Source organism: Hemiscyllium ocellatum, chromosome 36, assembly GCF_020745735.1.
Source record: "Hemiscyllium ocellatum isolate sHemOce1 chromosome 36, sHemOce1.pat.X.cur, whole genome shotgun sequence".
In the NCBI taxonomy this organism is placed as follows: domain Eukaryota; kingdom Metazoa; phylum Chordata; class Chondrichthyes; order Orectolobiformes; family Hemiscylliidae; genus Hemiscyllium; species Hemiscyllium ocellatum.
Window position 1 is genome coordinate 37,235,441 of NC_083436.1, and position 27,010 is coordinate 37,262,450.

General features: G+C 40.6%; 1 protein-coding gene across 3 annotated transcripts in view; it reads left to right on the top strand.

Annotated features, from left to right (window-relative positions):
• LOC132833333 (multimerin-1-like) overlaps positions 1-27,010 on the top strand; it is a 59,825-nt gene that overhangs the window by 24,541 nt on the left and 8,274 nt on the right. Inside the window, exons 4-6 of one of the 3 annotated variants that reach the window (XM_060851512.1) lie at positions 8,628-8,723; positions 9,768-9,941; positions 15,076-17,133. In XM_060851512.1, the coding sequence (XP_060707495.1) occupies positions 8,628-8,723; positions 9,768-9,941; positions 15,076-17,133 (2,328 nt within the window). The remainder of the gene's footprint in view (positions 1-8,627; positions 8,724-9,767; positions 9,942-15,075; positions 17,134-27,010) is intronic. The other 2 variants (XM_060851513.1, XM_060851515.1) reach the window with 2 other exon arrangements.

The window sequence follows — 27,010 nt, forward strand, 5'->3', positions numbered from 1 at the left end:
GGGCAAAATGTAAACCTTGTGTAAAAAGATGGGTTTTGAATTACTTAGAATTGTGCCCATAATTTGCAATTTCTCTCTATTCTCCAACTATGTTTCGCTATTCACTTGGCCCCCACTCCTCAAACCTTGTCACCTTCATCACGATTTTCAGGGCTTTTATCAGATCTCTCTTTCGAGCATGCCTTCTATCACCTTCTTGCATATCCTTCACTTTTCTCTATGTTTTGCTTATGTGATGAAATCAATTTCCAGCATTCTGTGAGAATGCAACATTGAGAGGACAGACTCTTCCAAAAGTTGTTAGGTGCCAACATCCAATTCTGCTCTGCGATGGGGCAGGTATTACTACAAGTTTTTTAATAGATCACTGAAAACAGCTCAGGAATCATTGAGAAGAAGTTCTGTGGATACAATATATTTGGAGACCAAAACAGAGACGAAAGCGGATTTCACTTCAGGAGTGCGGCAGTGGGATGTACTGTTGGGAAAGCAGCTGAAGTGAAGAGTCAAGAGCAGTTTTGTGAGGTTACAGCAATTTCAGGAAGAAATTCTAGGAATTAGTAGGTAGCTAAGAGCTGGAGTCAAAGCTCAAAGGAAGCCCTGGAGAACTGAAAATGTGGAAAGGTCACTGGCTTTATGTGGGGAATGTCATGTAGGGCTCAGGAATTGCTTTTGAGCATTGATATTTCAGTGTAACGGGGGGAGGGGGTGAGGTGTGTGGGGTGGTCAGGGAGGCGGCAGGACAGTGTTGGAAAACCTACACACAGTACTTGCTTCATACAGTTGAGCAAAATTAGAGCTCAAGGAAAACGTAGGGACATACCTAGTTTTGTTAAGCTAGCTGTTAGTAAGAAGCTGGAGTTGAGCCTGTGAACAATTACTGAAGTGGAGCTTTGGATGCAAGGAGAACATAAACGTAGGGTCAGGAATGTGATTGACTAAAACAGAAACAGTTGTCCATCAGGTCATAATGGGATAACTCTTGAGAGGGGGTTTCAAGGCCACATCAGTAAAAATAAATAATTGTGATCATTTGTGAACTTTTGTGAGATTTGGTGAGCAATCATGTCATTAATATCAGGGAGGAGTTGCTGAGAAATCTAAGCGATCTATCTTGATTATATTTGCTATTTCATGTGTACTACAGGGTTTTCAATTACAATCTAATACTCATTTTTACTGCATGTTATTTCTGACAGTTAGAACCAAATTGCACATGTATCGTAGACTGTACTAACATCATTTGGTTGTTACAACACAGGTACAGCAGGCTAAACCAAATCAGCACCCCGATTAATGGATTCACAGCAAAGTAAAATTAAAACATTCAATGAGAAGTGGCAGATGGAGTTTAATTCAGCTAAATGCGAGGTGCTGCATTTTAGGAAAGCAAATCTTAGCAGGACTTAAACACTTAATGGGAAGCGAAGAGACTTTGGAGTGCAGGTTCAAAGCTCCTTGAAAGTGGAGTCGCAGGTAGGTAGGATAGTGAAGAAGGTGTCTGGTAAGCTTTCTTTTATTGGTCAGAGTATTGAATACAGGAGTTGGGAGATCATGTTGCAGCTGTACAGGATATTGGTTAGGCCACTGTTGGAATATTGCATGCAATTCTGGTCTCCTTCCTATTGGAAAGATGTTGTAAAACTTGAAAGGGTTCAGAAAAGATTTACAAGGAATTTGCAAAGGTTGGAAGATTTGAGCTTTGGGGAGAGGCTGAACAGGCTGGGGCTGTTTTCCCTGGAGTGTCGGAGGCTGAGGGGTGACCTTATAGAGATTTACAAAATTATGAGGGTCATGGATAGGGTAACTAGGCAAAGTCTTTTCTCTGGGGTCGGGGAGTACAGAACTAGAGGGCATAAGTTTAGGGTGAGAGGGGAAAGATATAAAAGAGACCTAAGGGGCAACGTTTTCACACAGAGGGTGGTACAGGTATGGAATGATCTGCCAGAGGAAGTGATGGAGGCTGTTATAATCACAACATTTAAGAGGCATCTGGATGGGTATATGAATAGGAAGGGTTTGGAGAGATGTGGGCTGGGTGCTGGCAGGTGGGGCTAGATTGGGTTGAGATACCTGGTTGACATGGAAGGGTTGGACAGAATGGTCTGTTTCCATGCTGTACATCTCTATGACTCTATGACCCTCAAAATTGCCGAACTGTCCCCAACCATACTCTGTAAATAACAGATGTCAGAAATCAAAACTTTTCTTATACAAAAATAAATTGATGATTTATTTTTAGCACAACACGGATAAACAGCAAAGCAATCTACTTAATATCTATGATCTAAGCCCCAATTAAGTGCCAGACCTTCAGATATCCTTGAATAAAACAATGTATTCCAGACACATGGGATTGTAATAAAAACAGAAATTGCTGGAAAAACTCAAGTCTGGTCACATCTGTGGAGAAAAAGCAGAGTCAATGTTTCAGGTCCAGTAATCCTTCTTCAGATAGGGTTGCATCTTTCTTGAATTCCGAAGTCACCAACTCATAAACTTCCATAGAATGCTGGAGGATTTTATTTGTGTCTTACATATTGAGATTCTTTCCTCAAAATCTACAGAAATTCTTCAGCTGGGTGTAAAACTAGACAAGAGTAAAACTCAACTGCAACTTCAAATCCAGCAGGTTCCATGCACACAGCTGCTGCCCAAACCCCAGACCAAACTGATTCAAATGATAGTTTTTCTTTCTTTTGCAACATTCTCTGTGATTGACTGTCCAACACCATTCCATCCTTGATTGACCCATTCAACATCCAACCAGCTGCCAGTCCCCAAGCAACACATCTCACTGCCAAAATGTCTATAGTATTCTCGCAGCGGCGGCAACCAATCTGCAATTATCTCTCCAGGCCAGTTCCCACAAACAAACGTGAGTTGTTTTCTCTCTCTTCGTTTCCATAATAAGCTGCTACTCAATGTTCAAAGTTCAACTTCAACTCAGTTCCAAACTAAAAATGTACAAAATAAAATGTAAATAATTAAGGCTCAATGTTATAAATTATCATTGTTCAATGACTATGAAAACTTGTGACATTATTCTCTTTACCTATTATTCTAATCAAATGTTATTACCCTACTTTGGAGTAGATGGAACTTGAAACCAGGTCTCCTGGTCCAGGGGAAGGGACACTACCACTGTTTCACAATAGATCCCCCCAAAATAATTAACCTGGAACTCACCTTTAGTCTACTTTTAAAAAATGGTGGCTACTTCCTAACCAGACGGTAACATTGTTTAGTGACCTCCTCTGGGGTACAACAAAAAGTACCATATGATTACCTTTAATGTGATTTATGGTATGTGCCACAGCAAGTCAATGTGAGGATTTGGGGTGGCATGGTGGCTCAGTGATTAGCACTGCTGCCTTACAGTCCCAGATTCGATTCCAGCCTTGAGTAATTGTCTTTGTGGGGTTTGCACATTCTCCCTGTGTATCTGTGTGGGTTTCCTCCCACACTACAAAGATGTGCAGGTTAGGTGAATTGGCCATGCTAAATTGCCCATAGTGTTAGAGGGAAATGGGTTTGGATGGGCTACCCTTCAGAGGGTCGGTGTGGACTTGTTGGGCCAAAGGGCCTATTTCCACACTGTAGGTAATCTAATTTAAATTATCATGGAATATAACACTACAGCAAGGAACATAATCGGAATGTGCCTGGTCTTTGAAGGAGCTGAACAATTTGGTCCTCTCACTTGTTTTTTTCTGTAAACTTTTCAACCAATTCCTTCTAATTATTAAATCTGCTTCAACCCTCCACTCTTTCAGGCATTGCATTTTGAATCATGACATCTGATGTGAAAAGCAAAACATCCTTACACAAAATAACATCAAAGAACCAATAGTAACAAAAGTGTTTGTATCTCACTCAGTCCGATATTTTCACTGCCTTGGAGATTTCTCAAGTGAAGTTTTTGTAACTAGGCAAACCATTGACTATATTTAGTTTAGTGTAGGTGTTTGTGAGTTCTGCTCCAGGGTTTGGGACAAAATAATTTTCCACCAACCTAAAATCTATGACAAATTGGGACAAGTTGCCATTCTTTTAAACAATTGTCATTTTTAGAGAAGATTTGAATCAAATGATGAGGAATTCTTGCTTTATTCTTTCATGGGATGTGGGAGTTGCTCCCTATCACTAACTGCCCCTAAGCTAGCTAGTTAGACTATTTCATAGGGCAGTTAGAGTTAACCACATTGTTGTGGGTCTGGAGTCATACGAATGCTAGAGTGGATAAGGACAACAGACCTCCTTCCCCAAAAGACATCAATGAACTAGATGAAGCCTTTTTAAAATAGAAATTGGTGATATTTTTGTGATTACCCTCACTAAGACTAGCTTTCAATTTCAAATAATTATGAATTGAATTTCATAATCCCACCAACTGCTCTGGCAGGATTTGAACCCAGCTCCCAAAACCCTGAACACTAGCCTTTAGATTGTCAGCCTGGTGACATTACCACTACAGTACATCCTTGACACACTTCTCAATTCTGAGCTCTCCACTACAGCCACTCTATTAATCAGACTGCTTTCTTCAAAATCAATATTCCTCATCACTTGACCTGACCCTTATCATTTCCCAACTCTGCACTGGAACCATAATCCATTATCTCCATCACCTCAGTATTTGACTACTTCTTGTAGCAGCATTCTCACCTCAACTCTTCATTGTCTACAACCTGCAGAAAACACCATTTCTCTCAGGCCCAGCCTTGCACATTCGATATCCCAGTCCCTGCCAGCTCCTTTGATTTACCCTGTGCTCCAATGGATCTCAATATTCCCATCCATGCTTTCAAATCTCTCAACAGCTACACCCCCATCTTGCTTCACTGATTCCCTCAAGTCTTACATGTTCTTATACACCAGCTCCAATGTTAGGCTACTCTTCAATCTTCCGATATTTACCATTGTCAGCCACTTGTCTAGCCACTATATTTTTATCCTTTGGGGTTCACTCTCTACTTGCCCCCATGTTTCTTTCTGAATGTCGTCTTGACTTCTGTCTGGAAGCTAATGTTTTCCTCATGCCTGCCACAATACTCTTTGCATCTAACTTTAAAGTGAAGCACTTTAAGCCAACTGCGTGAACATGATGTGGTACATTTGACCTTGAATTCAATGGAATGAAAATCAGGTGGGCTGTACAGAAAAAACCTGACATTTGTCCCACCAAATTAGTACCCAGGAAGTGAAGACAAAAAATCCAGCCTGAAGAACCGCTAGAGATATTGACGACTAAGCTCTATTCGGTGCATTCCAGCATTCTCCATCATTTAAGAGAAAACATAAATGGGTGAACAGACTTAACACCAATTTATTGATCTCATACAATATATTATGCAATACATGGTCAGGCAATTATTTTGTCACCTATTACCTTGCCATGTAATCTCAGGCCAAAACTTAGAGCTAAGTCTCAGGACTCAGGGATGGAGATAGGAAACATCAATTTCCAGAGAGATGGGATACAGTGAAGATTTTCATTTTACGAAACCCCTGACTGGTCAGGAGATGAGTTTATAATTGGTAGGTGGAGTCTTGTAACGACAAGGTCAGTGGCAAGAGTAACTGACTGCAGTACAATGTGAAAAACTGTAAGGGCACCTCAACAAGAGTATGCCCCTCTCAACCACTTTTTTTAAAAAAAACGTTATTAGTTACAAAAGGAAAATTGGTCAGGCCCTTCCACAAAGCCGACTTCAGTTGCATCCAACCACCCTTGAAGGCACAGAAGGGTCTGCAGGCCTGCTTGGAGGACAGCCCCCCACTCCATCCTGCCATAGGTGCCTACTTGCAGCTGTCCCTGTTACATCAGGAAACAAGGGGCTGGCTGGAAAGTTCCAGTCACTCATGCTTTACAATGTTCACAATGAGCCTAATTCCCTGCCCACGCCCTGGGGGTCACTTCTGTGCACCCTGAGTTTGAATCCTCCAAAATGTCTGACATTGGGAGCAACATCCTACAGCTGATAGGCTGCCTGATGGGCACTTCAGAGCATCCGTATCTGTTACACCTTTTGAGGCAGAGAGTTGGCAGCCCAAAAAAATTCAGTCTGTGACTTCAGTTTGCAAATAACTCCCTTAAGAATGAGAAAGCGAAACGCATGATGTGAGAAAGAAAAAGGGAGTGAGAACAGATTTACTAACCTCTAAGACCCTTGGTTTCCTCCTGGCCATTTGTGTACTTATTGTCATCCACACTTTCACTGCAGCCTGACATTCCATCTCTAATTGCTTTGCCAAAACAGCTCCACAGGTAATGACAAATACAGATCATCAAGATCAAGACTTCAGTCTGTTCCCATTAAACTGTTAATGAGATCAGTAAATTTTCAGACATGATAACCAGTCATGCTAACATCCCCTATTTTACTCGCGCTGTATTTTATTCTTGCTTATATTTTTAAATGTACTTTTCCCTTTCCACCTCTCTCAGCTCTTCCGGTGTCAATTACTGATCCCAAGAGATTTTTGTTCTTCATCTTCAACTATTATTAAATTCTTGTGCTGATCCCAGAGGATCAGGTATTCTTTTAGGGTTCTCTGGAGGTTGTCTTTTTACAGCAATATCAGGTACTCTCCTGAATGCTCTGAGAGGTATCTCAGACTTCCAACTCTGATAAATCATAAAATGCAGTTTGAGTGATTTCATTTGCTGATGTGGGATTATTATATTGGGGTTCTGGCATGAGCAAGCTGCACTGGAAGGTTGGAAATCGTTTACCAAAAGTACAAGGATTGCAAAGTCTTGAGGCCACATGAGAAGTCTGGATTCTAATGATGGGTTCCACTTCAATAATTAGAAGACTCACCTGCCAACCTGCTTTGAGTAAAACAGCCTTTGGATGTTCTATCATTACCAGATACTTTTGAAAATTTAGCCTTGGTGCCCCTGCATTTCCTTACAACACCTACGCACCCAATCCCTCATCTTGCTTCTTTTCTTCGGATAGGTAAAAGCTTTACAGAATCCCTACATTGTGGAAGCAGACCTTTCAGCCCATCAATTCCACATCAACCTTCCAAAAAGTAACCCATCAAGACCCTATCGCTGCATTTTCCATGGTCAGTTCACCTAACCTGCACATCTGTGGACTGTGGGAGAAACCGGAGTACTTGGAAGAAATCCACGCAGGCACACAGAGAATGTGCAAATCCACACAGACAGTCACCTGAGGTTGGAATTGAGTCTGGTTCCTGGTTCTGTGAGGTAACAAGGTAACCGCTGTGCCACTCAACGAGAGTAGCACTGCAGGTATCCTTACATGCCAATGCCTGCAGTGGTTGAAGAGGGTATTTCACCATCACTTTCTCCAGGCATTTAGTGATGACCAATAAATATTGCACAACGGTTAGCACTAGTGCTTCACAGCACCAGTGACTCAGCTTTGATTCCAGCCTCGAACGACTGTCTATGTGGAACTTGCATATTCTTCCAATGCCTGAGTGGGTTTCCTCTCAGTCCAAAGATGTGCAGGTGAGATGGATTGGCCATGGGAAATTGTTGATAATGTCCAAAGATGTGTAGGTTAGGTGGATTGGCTATGGAAATACAAGGATAGGGTAGGAGGATGGGTCTGGGTGAGATGCTGTTCAGAGGGTTGGTGTGAAACTGATGGGCCAAATGGCCTGCTTCCACTCTATAAAGATTCTATGAAATGCTGGCGCAGCTGGAGCTTCTAATGTATGACTAAAATAAAAATCTTGCAGAAACTCCCAAAGGTGTGTTGTCAAAGTTGCAGTTTCCTCACAGAAATTATGAATGTTTTTGAAGTGATCCAGGTTACTACTTAAGTGAAGCCTTTAGAATTAAAAGCCCTTCCTGCCCATGTGGAGAACCTACTTTGAATATTTGGGCTGAATGTATTCAAATGGTCTTTGCCATTTCCAATGTAAATTGTCAGAGTCAAAGGAATATCTCTGTAGCTAAATTTTCCCTTCCGACATTAGCCCCAGATTGGGCACACTACCAGCGCAAGATTAGGCCACTGAATATTCGTGAGGTTTACTTATCTAATTTGAATACTCTTTATTCATTGGACTATGCCACCAATACAACAGGCAACAGCCGTTCATTTCTAGTTTGGTGTTTCCTGTTTAAATGACAGCCATTAGTTGCTAAAGTCAAGCTGTCAAACACCAGCTGCAATTTTTGATGACTTCCTTGTGCTAATAGACCCTCATCCTTTGTTTCACATGTTGCCAAATCTCGGTGTACCCATCCTTGATATTACCAAATGATCTTTTGCACCCACCTACATATTCAAAGTGCCATGTTTTTGATCCTTGAAAAAATATTTTAAAACTACAAAACAAAATTGAAAGCTACCCAACATTTTTCAATGCCTGCATGCATTATCTCCTGGATTGGTTGTTGCAGTGTTCGGGAGGTCAATTTTCAATTCCTTTGGATGTCTGCATAATCCTGGAGACTTGCCAATGCCAACTGTATAGCAATAAATGTGGTCAGGGTGATGGAGAAGGATGCTTGCTCCAGACTTTGCATTCTTGCAGCATTTGTGAATGATTCGTAGGATATTTGTGCTTCCTCCACAAAGCAATGTTGTTTTGTGATTGTTATGAGAAGTTCCAAACTGCTGTGTTATTCATAGACCAACATTTAAGGAGACAAGCGGAAGAGAATCAAGCTGAGAGTCAGATAACTGGAGCTGGTGTGCCCCAGGATCCTCAACAACCTCATGATCCAGGTCTGGAAAACACTGCATTATCTTTTTATCTTGAGACCGAATAATTAAATGGGGTTATTTGAACACGTGTCATGGAGAAAGACCTTCTTGCATAAACAAACCTCTTGTTACATTTATTCAGTTCCAGAGCTTTAACCACACATGCTATACATTGATAAGGTAGTCCGGGGTATTTTAATTTGGGTGTTTAAGATGATTAAAGAAGTTGACCAGGTAGATAGAGGAAACGTTTTACTTATTGAAACACATTCCACTGTGCTGTTCATGTACATAATCCCACAAAAACAGACCCCACATTTTGTTTTGACTTGACAGAATTATAGTTTTGAGTTTGAAACTGTCTGTCACCTCACAAAATCTGATGTTGAAAATCCAAAATCAAACACAGCTCAGTAAATAAATATTATTTTCTCATTGCATCTTTCTCTAGTCCACCATTCGTGTTTATCTTCTGTGGATGCTTTGAGATTGTCTTTACCTGCCCTGCAGTCCACTCTTATGTTGAAATGTTGGAGTTGGGGGCTGTATAGATAATATATTTTGATAAATGGCTTTAAAAAATCAATAAAAATAATTAAATCATCTGATAACAGGGACTCCTTCAATCCATCACAACTGGGCACTAGGAGAATGTCACTGAATTAAAAAGTTAACCAGCTGCTTCCAACTCCTGAGTCCCTTCCAGTGTAATTGTGATTGACAGTCAGCCCCTTATTCAGGAAACCTCAGGGAATACTTCACCTTAGAGTGTCTTGACATTCAAATCAAGTGCATTAGTAACGTTAGGGAAGAAATCTGTACTTTATTAAGGGCTATGTTCAAAATGTAGATTCCACGTTGCAGGTGTAGTAGTTTTTTTTTCATGTGGAAGGCACAAAGCTGAGAAAGAGCTCTTGATCAGGAAGAAGTTTATATTTTTGATACAGTAAACACAGTAATCCTCCTCCTGCTGCTGTTTGTATAATTAGATATCATCCTTGAAATGCGTGTGTGGTCTTAGCCCGATGAATTGTAATGGTTATGGCTCATTTTGATGTTTTAAAGCATTAACAGCAAAATTCAGTGACAAGCTGTATAATCAGGAAATTAAGCTGAGCTTACTGCGAAGGAAAGTGGAAAACATATCTGCCAACGTGAATGATGTACGGAGTGTGCTGTACTCTCTGGAGGGAAAGATAAATGAAGATCAAGGGAAAAATCTGCAGTCAACCTCAAAAGGTATGGCGAATGCTTCTACCCTGCAACCTCTTAAACTGGGCAGAGTATGGAACAGGGCAGCAAGATAGTTGACTGTTAACGGCCCTCTGAAATAGGCCAGCAAGCCCACTCCAGTCAAGGATAATTAGGGATGGAAAATAAAAGCTGGCCTTGCCAATGATGCCCACATTCTATGAATGATTAGTACAAACAAGAATCATATCAAGCCCATTGACATGGGTCCTCAGGGTGCTCAGAATAGATCAAGCCAGCTCTATCATTATCTGTAACACTGCCAATTGGGGTTGCACAGTCAGACTTCAGATTCTGACAATGTGGATTTCAGATTTCTTCAAACTTTTAGCTAAGCTGCCCAGTATGAACTGTGACTCAGTTGCACCTCAGGATTAGAGTTCAAGCCCCAGGCCCATGACTTCAACACAAAGTTGTGGCTGGATGTTCCAGTGAAATGCTACATCATGGTGGTGCTGTCATTCAGATGAGGTGACTGATGCCCTGTCTGCTAGCATTCAGCTGAATTTAAAAGACCACCTGCCTCCAGTGGAGGTGTTGACACATGTGTCTTGGTCAATATTAATCCTTCACTCAACATCCCCAGAGAAACTAGGCACAATTACTTTTCTGCTTGTGGGAGCTTGCTTTGCATCAATTGGCTGTTGTTTTTGCTATTATACAACAAATAACCCATCAAAAGTACTTCATTGGCTGCAAAGTACTTTTAGACATCTTGAGGCTCTGTAAAGTGGTTCTGTAATTTTATTTATTTTTTGGGGGCGGCTTAGTAGCTCAGTGGTTAGCACTGCTGCCTCACAGTGCCAGGGACCCAGGTTCAATACCAGCCTCAGGTATCTGTGTGGAGTTTGCACATTCTCCCTGGTCTCTGTGGGTTTCCTCTAGGTGCTCTGGTTTCCTCCCATTGCCCAAAGATGTGCAGGTTAGGTGGTTTGGTCGTGCTAAATTGCCCATAGTGTTCATGGATGTGTGGGTTAGGTGCATTGGTCAGGGGTAAGTGTGGAGAAATAGGGAGAGGAATGGGTTTGGATGGATTATTCTTTGGAAGGTTGGTGTGGTCTTGTTGGGCCGAAGGGTCTGTTTCCATACTGCATGGAATCTATGATTCTATGAATGTGCTTTTCAGTTGACAAAGCCCATACTGTGCTGGGATTTACCTCCTCAAGACCAGTTTAGATGAACTGTCACCATTCACTTGTCCATCTTTTCAAACCTCTTCCCCACATCCATCACTAGGGTGTACATCGACAAATAAACATGAAATATCAGTCATTCAATGAATCAAATCCAGTGACAAAACTAAGCCAAGCACAACTATATACAGAAGCAAAGCTCCCATCAATCACAAGGTGATCCCCAGAGAATATCATTGTTGAATTGTTAAACAGCTGCTTCTATCTTCGATTTTCCCTTCCCATAGGTTTCGTATTTGGTTCATTCCAGTAAATATTTCTTTGTCACATTATCCTGAACATCCAAAGCAAACACACTTGCAACTCCATGGCAGATATTGGAACTGTTTTTAAGAATTTCATTCCCATCCCCTCTTCTCTATTTCTGTCTAATTTCCTCAGTGCACTGATCACCAGTGTGAAAATAGCTTAACTAGTGGTGATTAAAAATAGAATCTCCCAGTCTTGGCAACCACCTCTAACCCTGCAATCCATCCCCATTACACCCTTCTTCAGAAGCCATCGGATGTGTAAGGAAGTATCTATTGCTCACCAATATAAGATTTTGGAGTTTACTTCAATTGTAAGACTCAAGTAAATTATCATTGTAAACTGAATTTGAGATCCAATCTAAAAAATTCCTAGTCTTGATTAGTTAGTTACAAGACTCAATGTAGGTACAACTATGTCTTCACAAGTTCAGAGAATGTACTACTTTTATCATTGCAAGTACAAAATGAATAAAATTTTATAAAACAGTGGTTTTCAGTTGGTCCACTTAATGACATCAGATCATGATTCTCTCTGACTGGGCACACATCTTGGGTTCTCTTCTGTTTACTGATACCTTCCTTCTGTCTTCAGGTCTTCCTCTCTTGTACATCCAACCATTAAGAATCACCACTTATTAACCTTTGCTAGCCATTACTCCTGTAAATGATCAAAGACTTTGGAACACTAAATGGCTTAGTATTGCATGGACAGTCAATCTTGGATTAGCTAGCTAGTGTTTGCCCAATTCCTGATCGACTTCTTTAAAATTCCTGATCAACCCTTAGTGACAAATTCCCTCCTACATCCTCATAAGTTCTTTGGCATGCCAATTACTTTGTAAGATCATTCTTTTTGGAATGGCTTATCTCTCCAAGCTTATCAATTCCTCAGATATTTATCAAAACAATATGCAACTATAGAACACAATGTCACCTCCCAGTGAGTAATTACCACCTCACATGTCTCAACATATATATTTATGTATTCTTCAAGATCTATATATATCATTTAATTAGAAAAGTCTGTGTGACTAGAAAACTGGTGATGCCTAAAACAGATTAAAGCTAAAAGAAATACAATATGAATACACATATTCTGTTACATATTTTAAGTTTCAAAAATAAACCAATTTGCTTTTAAAATAGCCGTGTCTTTGAGTAATAAACCTTTCATCCCTATTTTCATAGTTTGCATTAACTCCAAACATTAAAAAAAAATCAATGACCTTACCTTTGATCTGGGCTACACAGCTTTCTTCTTTTACAGAGAGTGTATTACACATAGCAACAATTAGATAAAGTGTAATTTAGTTCCTCACATGCTTAATCAAGTCAAAATGATTAATTATTTAAAAAAAACAAATCCAATTCCAAACTAAGGAGTAAATGCAATTAAAATGACCACTGGACACATTCAGTTCCTGATTTTCTTATTGTTTTTGAGGTAATACTGTTAGAGCTTTGTTGTGAATCTTTTGGTATGATTGAGGAAATTTATCATCATGACCATTTACCCTCACCCCAGCCAATCCCATCTGTTTCAAGAATAACCCAAAACTCTCCAAAATGAGCTGGTGAGTTTTTCTTCCTCATCCAAGAAAGATGCCTGTGTCCTGTTTTGACATGCCTACCCTGACAGCAGACAAATAGGTTGTAAATTTTACAGTGGGCTGCAATATTGATGTATACAACTGTCAGTTTTATTAACCTCGTGTGGCACTGTTAACTCATTCTTTCTTTTAAGATGCGGTGCACTTAGCTCAGCTGGCCCACATTGCGAATGTATTTTGTCCGTCCCCGCAGATTCCTTGAGTCCCTGTGCAATCAATGGAAATTGACTGCGCTTTGCAGCTGCAAAAGGTCAAAGGTCTTTTGTTAAATTATGTATCGGGCTCAGTCTGGTCCCAGTACAATTGAGTCCACCGCACCAAGCCTAAATTGCCTTGTTTCATAGTCAGATATATTTGTCACCCAGGGCTCTAAACTGGCTGGGCTATCAAAAGACTTTGGAACAGGAAATTGTTGTCTAAGGTTTTCATTGTTTAGTGAATTCCAAAGATAAGAAACTGCTTAAATCATTTGCTTTAAAAGGCGTGCAACACTATGTCATAGAGCTTTCTCCCTTTTTGTCGAATATGTGCTCTTTCAGAATCAATTGGTTCATGAATGTGCTGCATGGAAATTGTAAAATATGAAATCAAATCTACTTCATCTTCTCGAAACACAATTCCATCCAAGGTGACCTGAGGTACATTGGAATAAACACACAAGGAGTATTGTCTGTGGGGGAAAGGAGACAAAGTAATCAAGGGAGTTGTGGAAGATGGAAAGAAGGTGGAAAATGTATTGAGGAAACAGGTTCACAATAGGAACAAGCAAAGAAAATTAAAGAGAGTGATACATAAGGTCATTATCAGACAATAAAGAGAAATAGAATTTTTTCAAGCAATAATAAAAAAAGGTAAAAACAAGTCTGAGAACAAATGTTAGTAACTGGGAGAGTTTTCAAAAGTGACAGTAAATGGCAAGATGGTAATACTTCAAGATTGTGCCTGTTCAGATCCAGTAAAACAGCACAATACAATTTAATGAGAATTACTGGAAGAAATGGAAGGGTTTTTTGTTAGCATGCCCTAAGTATATGTTACTCCTTAAGAATCATCTGATGTGGCAGACAAATTTCTGAATTTTGAATCAAATCCTACAATACATAAAAATTGCAATGATTGAGAAAATGACATATGCAAGACAATAGATTTCCATGGTTATACTGTTCCATTTTCTATTTGAATTTGAGAAACCAGTTCCCCACAGAAAGAACTTGGCAACTGTATTACTTTTAAATACTCAGTTTTAAAGCAATGCACATTCACAATTTAAAAAAAAATAAACATGAAGGCAGCAGAAGGTTAAAGCATTAATTTCTTCAAGAATAAGGAAATTGCCAATGTAGTAACTTATTACACAGGCAACTATGACACAATGACCTAGACAGGCTGTTTTAGTAATGTTAGTTGAGGTATAAATATTAGTCAGAAAAGTTCCCTTCCCTTCAAATAGTGCCATGTGCCTCCCCCAAGTTTACTATCTCAGCCAAAAGACAGCACCCATGACAATGTAGCACTCCTTCAGCACTCTGTTGAAGTGGAGATCAAGATTATGTGCTGAATTCTCAAATATTCTTCTCAATCCCATTAACCTCTGACTTACAGTTAATTATGCTTCCACTCAACAATGATTATTATCAATATCCTACCAAGGAGTTATACATAAGGTATAAGATCAGTTCAGTTGAGTGATAACAATGGTGCTACATCCTTGAGAATACCTAAGACAAGGTTCCAAAATTGTAATTTACTCCTTGAATTAAAATTGGGGCAGTGTGTGTGTTTTTCTATAATGGTAAAATCTGAATGGATGATTTCTAAAGATCCAATTCCATTCAACAGACTATTAAATATTTGGGTTACGGGAGAAATGAAGCATCATCTTTACTGACAAAGAAGATATTCCCATTTGAAATTATGCCTTATGTTAGTGAGAGAGAATTAGCGTAATTAAGTGGATTGGCCTTTCTTGCTTGCAAATTGACACACAGTCACCATATTTCTAATGTTCTCCCAATGATTTGTTGGAGAGGAATCAGTTCTTTAAATTGATTTAATTTCTTTGTTTCAGCAACAAAATCAAAAGGGATTCAGGAGCTGGTCAAAGACCTGGTGATGCAACAAATTCAGCTGTTTCAAGACAACACGCAGGACATGATAACTCAGCTTTACAAAACCATTTCAGGTTTAACTGAGGAACTTCAAAGCACCAAAGATGCAATCAATCAGTTAAACAGCACCATTTTTTCACTATCTGAGAATTCTCAGTCCAGAACAATGAAGCAAAATGATACAGCTGTTCTTGAACTCCAAGAGATCAGGGAGGAAATGAAAGTGCTTAGAACTGATCTAGCAGCAGCTTGTAATGGCACATCTCAGGAAATGAATGAAAAGTTGAAGTCGCTTCAAGCAGAATTGAAAAAAGAAAGCAATAGAATTGATGCTTTCTATGAAACCATGAACCATACATTTTCACAGGTAAGAGAAACTCAGGACAGGCTGGACTCCAATCAGATATTCCCAGATGTCACCGTTTCTGAGGAGGAAGGAGGCCAGTGGGAGGAGAGCTTCCAAAAGAATTTGCTGAATATCACCAAAAATGTCAACATTCAGGGCCACATGATATCCCAACTGTATGCTGAAGTAAATGTGCACAGGTTACAGCTCTTCAACTTAACACATTTAGTTGGTGACAAGCAGGAAGTGGTGATTGGAACATGCCAAGAGATGGTTGAAGAATGCAAGAGTAATACAGACCAGTTGGACCAAATGGAGAATAAACTGCATAACTTAAATAATACATTCGCTGATATTTTCACCTCATTAGAGGACTTCTTGGCCTCAATGAATGAGAGAATCAGCATTTTGTCATATGATGTGGAAATCCTTCAGTCTGTGAATGAAGGACACGTGCCAGTGGATGAAACAGGCACCGCTGGCTATGGTTTTGCGGCCGCTGGCCCTGTCCATGGTGCTGCTAACCGACCCTTCGTTGACCGTAGTGATGCTGTCCGCGGTGCTGAACTCGCCTCCTTCATTGAGCGTTTCAACAATCTCAGTGTGACCGTGAACAGCTTGTTTGCATCTATCAAAGGTGCAGGAGATGGTTCACCGCTCGGAAACCAAAACCAAGCTGGAGATGAGTCACTCACCAACTTCCTAGCTGAATGCCGTCTTGAAATTGAGGATGGTTTGAATGATACAATGACAGTCATTAATGATGCTGTTGATTCCATGAGAGATGGTTATTACATCCTGAAAAATAATGTCACAGAACTACAGGAATATGTTTTGGAATTTTATCACAAGAATATTGAAAAGCAGAGTGATGTTTTGAGTGTGATTCCACAAATAACTCATTTAAATGCATCTTTTAAGGCAATGCTGGATGACTTGGTGAGACACCAGTTTGCTTTGGAAACGATAGGTGGCCTTCAGGATCTGAACGAAAGTGAGATAAGTGTACTTCCAAATCTAATGATGATGTCTCAGTTGTTGAATAGAACTGTGGCTACAATTGAAGATCACCAACAGATGATTCGCCATCTGGAAGAAGCTGTCCTTCATTCCCCTCCAGTACCTAAAGACTATGAATCACGAATTCTAGCACTTGAATCACAACTGAACTCTCTAATGGGGAGGTTGAAATCATCAACCAAAAGTAAAGCACCCAAAATAACACAAGGCGAAGTCCAGCCTGGACCTCCTAAATATCAGGTGTTGAGTCGCAAAGTGACAGGATTACAGTCCAAATGGGTTAACTTGAACAAGAGGCTCTCCCAAGTGGAAGAGGTGACTGGAAAAACCTGGGGATTTTGTCAGAATTTGTCTCTGGTGATAGCTCATGTCAATACCAGTATTTCAATGGCTGCAGTGCCAGTAGTAAAGCCAAACATCACAGCTCTTCAGGAGGATCTGAGAGACTTCATGCAATCTATCAGTGAAGCCACTGTGGGCATGTTTTTCACTAATATTACTGTTTATATGGATAGGAGCATTTCTAATACTGTCAGGAATTTCCAGAAGCAAATTAAGCAGTTATATAGGAGACCAAGAATCATTAACAAAGCCAATATTACAACCAACACAGGAAGAAGCCAACGAAATGCTGACAAGGACACCTTTCCAGGTAACTACTGTATATTTCAAATGTTATTCTTTCCTTTTGGTCACTACTGGTGCTTTTGCACTTACTCAGCTACAGACAAGAGACAGAGAAGATTTTGTAATAAAACAAAACAAAGAGCTGACAATCTGAAATTTCTGGAGAAACTCAACAGATCAAGCAGTATCAATGGATATTGGTGAAAGCAGAATAAAATTTTCAAGTCCAATGACCATTCTTAATGAGTCATTGGATCCGAAATGATAGATTAGATTCCCCACAATTTGGAAACAGGCCATTCGTCCCCACCAACCCTCTGAAGAATAACCCAACTAGACCCATTTTGCTCTGACCAATGCATCTGACACTATGGGCAATTTAGCATGGCCAATCCACTTGACTGGCACATCTTTGATTTGTGGGAGGAAACACATAAAGACACAGGGCAAATGTGCAAACTCCACACAATTACCCAAGGCGAGAATCAAACCCAGGTCCCTGGCACTGTAAGACTGCAGTGCTAACCACTGAGCCACTGTACCACGCCAGGTGAATGTGATAACCACGACACTACAGAAACGAGCTCCGCAACTCTGTTAAATCTGCTTTCTCTCTATAAGATCTGCTGACATTCTGCAGAATTTCTTTTTTTGTTACAGATTATTCTGTGACTGAAATTCAGATTATAGTATTAACTGATTAATTGGTATGGTGGCTCACAATGCCAGGGAACCAGGTTCGATCCCTGCCTTGGGTGACTATCTATGTGGGGTTTTCACATTCTCCCCGTGTCTGCGTGAGAGTCGTCTGGGTGCTCTGGTTTCCTCCCACAATCCAAAGATGTGCAGGTTAGATGAATTGCCTGTGCTAAATTGTCCATAGTTTTCAGGATGTGTAGATTAGGTAGATTGGTCAGGGGTAAATGCTGAGTAGTAGGGGAATGGGTCTGGGTGGGTTACACTTCGGAGGTTCAGCGTGGACGTGTTGGGCCAAGGGGCCTGTTTCCGCACTGTAGTAAGTCTAATTCTAATTCTAGTTAAAATACACAGGAAGTATGTATGACACAGGATATTTATCACAGCAGTAATATTGCAAAAACTAGTAATTTACAGAGAAAAGATGACATGGCAGAATATTATGATCTTAAAATTAGAGAAGGGGCATTCAGAGTTGATGTCAAGAAGCATGTCCTCACACAAAGGCTTTTGGAAAACTGGTACCATCCACAAAGTGCTGTCACAGCTGCAGGTTATTGAAAGTGTCAAAACTGAGATTCTTTTAGCCAAGGGCATTAATGGTAATGGTGCCAATACCAGTAGATGGTTATAAGATGCTGATTAGCCAAGATTTAGCTGAATGGCAAAGCAGAGGAGGTGAATGGCATCCAACTATTTCCAGTTGTAGTTGCTCTTGTGGGAACATGATATATTAAAACCATCATGATCCAGTTATGTATTCTTATAAAATTAATCTGGATAGAAATGTAATGATATCAATTTTCAAATGCTTAAAATGGGCTTAAATGACAAATTTAGAGGTAGGAAATTGCATAATCAATTTGCCCGCATGCTGGATGTTCATTGCTGAGTTTGGCATCCCCTTCTTTAGGCGGCAAGTGCCTGAAATATGCACACTTTCCTTTGCAATATTGAAGTGAAACCCTTGCTCTGATTTCCAAATATGTTTGTATAGTTGGTTAAAAGTATCCAGATTTTGCATTGCCAAAGCTCCAATTATATTTTTAGCTCTAACTATGGCCTGACCAATCATTCCTTGTGGAAGAAAGCCTCTAGGTATTTCTCTTTTAAATTGCATTGAAGTGGAGCTATGGCTAGCAGGTGAGCTTCTTTTGATTCTACATTCATTCTGTGGCTGCAGTTAGCCAGGTTGCTTAACCCTATCCAAATTATTGTCCATCCTCCTCTGACTACAGGCTTAGCTGTCGGTCTCAAACCTACCAGACCCCAGAGATGTAGCTGGCTGTCAATTAACAGTTAACAAGAACAAATTTAGAGTCATGCTTGGATCTTCCGATTATTGTTCACTTTATTTGAAACCAGGCATTGCATTGGCCTCCAATAAGTCAATATATTCTAATAAACCTGTTCAGATGCACGATGACATGCCACTGAAGTAGGTGAGACTTAAAACGTAGACGCAGGGACACTACCACAGTGACCTGAGAGCCCTGAGTATTTTCAATCAAACCTGTTTGAACACAGGTGGAGCTTAACCCAGATCTTCTGACCCAGAGGCAGAGACACTGCCACAGTGCCACAAGATCCTTCTAGTCTGGATGTTTTAAGTCAACCTGTACAGAGATATGATGGCTGAAGAAGATGAGACTTAAATACTACCAGTGCACCACAAGCACCTTTCTGTTTGTGAAACTAAGCTTTATTTTCCTTCATTTAGGGTGAATTTCACTGACCCCTGTTCCTTCTGGCATAGAAGAACATATCCACCACTCCCAAAGGCATCCTGCTCAATATAGTGACTCAAAATAAAAGAATAATTAACCAGCTCTTGGCCCATATTGTTCTACACCCTTTCTATTCTTATACCCATCTTGATGTCTTCACCACTTTCTCTTGCAGCTCATTCCATACATGCACCACCCTCTGCATGAAAAGTTGCTCCTTAGCTCTCTTTTATAGCTTTCGCCTCTCACCCTAAACCCATGCCCTCTAGTTCTGGACTCCATCACCCCAGGGAAAAGACTTTGTCCATTTACTCTGTCCATGCCCCTCATGATTTTATAAACCTTTAAGGTCACCCCTCAGCTTCTGACGCTCCAGGGAAAACAGACCCAGTCTATTCAGCCTCCCTCTATAGTTCAAATCCTCCAACCCTGGCAACATCTTTATAAATCTTTTCTGAACCCTTTCATGTTTCACAACATCCTTCCAATAGGATGGAAACCAGAATTGCATGCAATGTTCCAAAAGTGGCCTAACCAATGTCATGTACAGCCACAACATGACCTCCCAACTCCCATATTCAATGCTTGGACCAATAATGGAAAGCATACCAAACGCCTTCTTCACTATCCTATCAACTTGCGACTCTGCTTTCAAGGAGCTATGAACCTGCACTCCAAGGTCTCTTTGTTCAGCAACATTCTCTAGGTCCTTATCATTAAGTATATAAGTCCTGCTAAGATGTGCTTTCACAAAATACAGCACCTCACATTTAGCTAAATTAAACTCCATCTGCCACTCCTCAGCCCATTGGCCTATCTGATCAAGATCCCATTGTCATCTGAGGTAACCTTCTTTGCTGTCCACTACACCTCCAATTTTGGTGTCATCTGCAACTTACTAACTGTGCCTCCTATGTTCATATCCAAATCATTTATATAAATGATGAAAAGTAGTGGACTCAGCACCGATCCTTGTGGCACTCCACTGGTCACAGGCATCCAGTCTGAAAAACAATCCTGCACCACCACCCTCTGGTCTTCTAGCTTCAAGCCAGTTCTGTATCCAAATGGCTCGTTCTCTCTGTATTCATTGAGATTTAACATTGCTAATCAGTGTCCCAGGCGAAACCTTGTCAAATGCCTTACTGAAGTCCATGTAGATCATGTCCACCACTCTGCCCTCATCCATCTTCTTTGTTACTTTTTCAAAAAACTCAATCAAGCTCATGAGACATGATTTGCCATGCCATGTTGACTATCCCTAATCAGTTCTTGACTTTCCAAATACGCATAAATCCTGTCCCTTAGGATTCCCTCCAACAACTTGCCCACCACTGACATCAGGATCACCAATCTATAGTTCACTGGCTTGTCCTTACCACCTTTTTTAAATAATGGTACTACGTTAGCCAACCTCCAGTCTTCTGGCACCTCACCTGTGGCTATCGATGATACAACTATTTCAGAAAGGGGCTCAGCAATCACTTCCCTAACTGCCCACAGATTAGATCCTGGGGATTTATCCACTTTTATGCATTTCAAGACATCCATCACCTCCTCCTCTGTAATAAGGACATTTTTCAAGATGTCACCATCTATTTCCCCACATTCTATATCTTCCAAGTCCTTTTCCACAGTAAAAACTGATGCAAAATACATTTTTAGCATTTCCCCCATCTCCTGTGGCTCTACACAAAGACTGCCTTGCTGATCTTTGAGGGGCCCTGTTCACTCCCTAGTCACCCGTTTGCACTTAATATATTTGTAAAAACCCTTTGGATTCTCCTTAATCCTATTTACCAAAGCTATCTTATGTCCCTTTTTAGCCCTCTGATTTTCCTCTTAAGTATATTCCTACTGCCTATATACTTTTCTAAGGATTCACTCGATCCCTGCTGTCCATACCTGACATATCTTCCTTCTTTTCCTTAAACAAACCTGGCAGACTTTCCTATCACCTCAAAAGGAATATACTGTCTTGGACCTTCGTTATTGGGACTAGATTAGTTTGGGATATCTGGTCGCCATGGATGAGTTGGACCAAAGAGTCTGTTTCCATGTTGTACATCTCTATGACTGTATATCTATCTTTCTTCAACAGAGTATCCCAGTCTGTGAATACTGTCTTGAACACCACTAGTGATTTTCTCTGACTAACCAGAAGGTGGAATGCTTGAGCATTAGAGGAAGTTTCTTTGGGGGAACCAATGTTTCTCGTCGTCTGACAGAAAGCCAGAACAAGCTTGTTGAGGATGGAACTCATCCTCCCAGTAACCCAAAATTTTCAATGTACATTAAAACCAGGGCTCTGGAATCTATGCAGACACATTTCCATCTCATCCAACAGTACACTTTAATCATCAACCTGCTTTGGTTCTGATCCCTGACTACCTCCATTTGACAAAATTCTATCAATCTCAGCTCTGGTGTTTTCAGGTAACCTGCAACATCAGCAATATTTTGGGATGGGGATTTCCAAATGTCACTAGTCTTGTTGACCACGGAAGGTGATTTGTAATGTGGCCAAGCAGGTCGAATTTCCATCCTGTAAATCATTTGATGGCTAAAGGGAGAGTTTTCTGGTCAGGCATCCAGCAGAAGGCAATAATTGAACCACTGCATTACTTCACCCACAAACACAGGCAAATGTAATGGAAATCCATGGAGCCTAACCCTTGGCAAGGAAAACAGGAGCACAGATAGACAATCCAGCAAAAGTATGCTGTATTCTTCCCAAGGCAATCACCTTCTTCTGGAGGTGCAGTGGAGGAACCTGTAGTTCTGTAATTAGATCCTGAACTGGACCCCTCCCTCACTACCCATTCCCACCACTCAGAAAGTCAGAATTGGAGGTGTACAAAAACTTGGGAGGTTGTAGAATTGGAGGAGACTACTGAAATGAGGAGGACAAAGCCCTTGAGGGATTTGAAAGTGAGAAAAGAGAAGGGAAACTGGGATTTTACCAGCCTCATGCCAATTGTTATAATATACTTCCAGCTGAAGTATAATGGCAGGAACGGTGAAAGGCAAGCTGTTTGATCAAGCAGTGTTCCAAGGTTCAATGAGACTTGAAGGAATATTACCAAAATACATGTAAGATGATGGGTGAACTCAAACAATTTTCTTTACAAAAAAGTCACAATGAATGATACTTTAGAGAGGGACCAGCATTTATATGGTGTCTTTCACAATCTGAAGTGCTTTACAGCATTAAAGCACTCTGGAACTATAATCACTGCTGTAATGTGGGAAATGTGGCAGCCAATTTGTGGACACCATCAGTTTTAATGATTTTGGGGGTTAATGGGTAAAATGTAGTGAGGATAGACAGGAGTACTCCTCTTCAAATAGTGTCATGGCAGTTTTTCCATCCACCTGAGATGGTAGGCAGATACATGGTTTAACGTCTCACCCAAAAGATGATATTTTGTAATGTCAGAAATATTCTGACTTGCAGTATTTGTGTTTCCTTACTCTTGTCTATGAAGACCTGAAACTGAAATAGTTTGATGCACTCACAAAGAGCAGTAACTCACAAAATCCACCACATATTTCCCTCAAGTGTATACATTTTTGGTTATTCATTCATGAGATGAGGGCATCGCTAGCTAGGCAGCATTTATTGCCCAACCCTAATTGCCTAGAGGGCAGTTAAAAGTCACCCACATAGCTGTGGGTCTGGAGTCCCTTGTAGGCCAGACCAGGTAAGGTTTACTTCCCTAAAGGGCATTAGTGACCCAGATGGGTTTTTTGACAATCGAAAATGAATTAATGGTTATCATTAGATTCTTAATTCCAGATATTTATTGGATTCAAATTCAACCATCCGCCATGGCGGGATTTGAACCCAGGGTCCCAGAACTGTTTACCCAATGAAATTTCCCAATTGAAGAAAATTCTCTTATTGATTGCATGTGCAAGAAATCAACTTTAACATTATCCTTGCATTCAGGCAGAGTCATTCATTTGCAGTGCAAACAACATTAGTGTCAAACAGCAGGCAGTTCCCTTTAAGATAATGTACAGCTAAGAATTGTACTTGCTATCAGAAAAGTGGGAGTGATTGAAATGCAGTCTGTGACAAACGCCTTAATAGAAGCACACACATACACTTGTCTGAATAATACAAAGTCCTGCTATGTGATCTCATGAAAAAGTCTCAATACACCAGCAGTTTCGGGCGAATGATTCATAAAATAGGTTAGTACAGGAAAGGGGAATTAGATGTAATTATCAGTATCTTTGGTTGAAACTGTCTTGGGCAGTGTGTCCAAGATGCAAAGAAAAGAGGCTGATGTAATACTAACCTTTATGGATACAGAAAATTAGTTTAACAGTTACAGAAGTCACTCATTTATCTAAACAAAGCCCTGGGATGACCATGGTTGGAATCACTGTGGGCAGTTCTAGGCACCCCACATTTGGAAAGCCATATTTCCTGAGAGAGAGTGCAGTGTATTTTCACCACAATGATATCTGGATGCCTCCAGATAAATTTAGAGAAAATATTACTCAAACTGGAGTTGTGTTCACCGAAACTTTCAAGGCTAAGTGATGATTTGACCAAAATTTGCAAGATTTTAAGAGCAGCAACAGTTAGATTGGGAGAACCAGTTTCAGCAGATTGGGTGTCTCTGGCCGGAGGCAAAATCAGTTGTTAATTTTAAAACAGAGGCTGATAGTCTTTTGTTATTTCAAGGATGTGGAGCAAATGGAGGTACATGCAATTGAGTCAAAAATCAGCCATGATTTCATTGAACAGGGGAACATGTTAAAGAGGCTACATGACCTCCTATGAAGACCACACTTCCTTTTCTCTGGTTGGACAAGATTTTGTAATGTTAAACAAACTGTGTAGTTTCTTTTTTTAAAAAGAAACTTTGAAAGGGGGCATTTATTTCCAGTAATGTCAACAAGTTGCATTAATATAACACATTTAACAAAGTACACACAGCAGCATAATTAGGTCAAAAATTAATGCAGAGTCAAGGGAACAGACTCTGGGATTGGTGACCCAAAGCATAAGTCCAAGTATTAAATTGAGACTCAAAGGAACAAAGAGAAGTTTGGAAAGAAATCCTGGGGTTCTGAGCCTCAGCAAGTGGAAACCTGAGGCCTTGACAGATATTATCAGTGCAAACAATTGCAAGATATTGGTTGAAAGTGCCAACACTATTTTACCATCTGCAATGTCCATTAAAGGCTAAACTGGCACTGACTTGTGTGCATTCTTCTGATCAAGCATGCAATCAGTGCGATGATAATTGGGTGTGTTCTCCAAAAGGTGGGCAATCTACTCTGCTAGATTACCACCCAGGCAGCAAAGATAAAAATCTATCAGACTGCTTTCAGTTCTCCTTCTTTCTGTCTGACAGCTCTGTTTGCAAATCTTTTTCACAGGGGATGGGTGGGAGGAAAAGAACACTTACCTGCTCTCAATTCTCCCCATGAGATGGATTGACTGTCACGTATCCTCCTTGAAATCACAGCTGCAATGTTATTAGAAGCTGGCAATGCAATGTTATTGTGTGAAGTTTGTAAAGAACTGACCTTCCTTTGAATCCAGATGTTAGCACACTGATCCATCACAGGAGAGATACTGAAGAACTTCTCGATATTGCAGCAACCTTAGTATTAAAGCCTTGTCAGATTATAATTGTGGTAATAAATTGTCACCTGTAACTCTCTCGAAGAGAAAGGCAGCTGGTATAAATGGTTTCATTACAATGTGCTCAGTATTGATCATATCTGCAGCTCGTACTGATCTGTGGAGTATAAATACAAAGAATGAAATAATCAGGTGCTAGATTGGTTTCAGGCTCGGACTCATTTTTGGGTCCTAATTCTGCAAAGTTCTGCAGTGCACACTCAGGCCCAATCTTCTTGGAGGCACATTCACAATTGGTTGCCTTTGCCTTTCATGTTCAATTAAGGGCAACAGGTTGTTCCAAATTTGCTTGTGCTGTCCTCTCAGGGTGTGATGGAGACTGGAGAAGGGAGATGGGTGGTAGTGTCTTCAGGGAAGGGACGTGCGTTGGCAGTGAAGGTAACAGTGGGTTTGTTAATGATAGTACTTCATGCCAGAAGAAACATAATGTGGAGGAACAATATGATTCTTAAAGAAGGCAACCTGTCTCTCTGTCCTTTTGTGGGCTATGGCTTGTCTTAGAGTTCAAAGGCTGTGGAATCATGTTTCACTCAAGGCCTGAAATCAAGACTGAGGAAGTATTAAAAGAGTGGTGCTATTTTTGGTGGTGCTATTTTTCTGACAAGATGTTGCCAAGATGAGGACCTGCCTGCCCTCTCAGGTGGATTTGAAAGATCACGTAGCATTATTATGAAGAAGACCAGAGGGTCCTTATCAATATTCAATATCACAAAAATCTGCTCGCCTGGGCTATGATTGTATTATTTTTAATAGGAGCTTACTATGCACAAATTGGGTGCCACGATTCTTCCATTAAGTAGTGGCTGCACTTCAAAAGTACTTCATTGTTTGGAAAGCACTTAGTTACACCTGTAAGTAATGAAAGGTGTTGTTTAAATGCAAGTATTTCTTTCTTCTTCTCTGCTGTAGATGCCACAGAACTTGATAGAGTTTATTAGAAGTCAGAGTTTGGATGTTAGTAAACAGGAAAAAAGCGAGTTAGGTGATGTGAGTAACAGTATAATTGCATGTCAAGGTACTAGGCTGGGTTTAAAAGATTAGATAAAAACTGACTGCAGATACTGGAAACCAGATTCTGGATCAGTGGGGGTGCTAGAAGAGCACAGCAGTTCAGGCAGCATCCAACGAGCAGCAAAATCGACGTTTCGGGCAAAAGCCCTTCATCAGGAATAAAGGCAGTGAGCTGGAAGCATGGAGAGATAAGCTAGAGGAGGGTGGGGTGGGGAGAGAGTAGCATAGAGTACAATGGGTGAGTGGGGGAGGAGGTGAAGGTGATAGGTCAGGGAGGAGAGGGTGGAGTGGATAGGTGGAAAAGAAGATAAGCAGGTCGGACAAGTCATGGGGAGAGTGCTGAACTGGAAGTTTGAAACTAGGATGAAACTAGAATCCCCTTCCCCCACCTCATCCTAGTTTCAAACTTCCAGTCCAGCACTCTCCCCATGACTTGTCCAGACTTGTCCGACCTGCTTATCTTCTTTTCCACCTATCCACGCCACCCTCTCCTCCCTGACCTGTCACCTTCACCTCCTCCCCCACTCACCCATTGTACTCTATGCTACTCTCTCCCCACCCCACCCTCCTCTAGCTTATCTCTCCATGCTTCCAGCTCAGTGCCTTTATTCCTGATGAAGGGCTTTTGCCCGAAACGTTGATTTCGCTGCTCGTTGGATGCTGCCTGAACTGCTGGGTTTAAAAGATTGGAAGGGATATGACAAGGTAGGAAGGCTTAAAATAAATTTCCATTTAATGGCTGAAGACTATGCCACCAATAATTCCGCAGAAAACATAGCATTAAAATAAGTTTCAGAAAT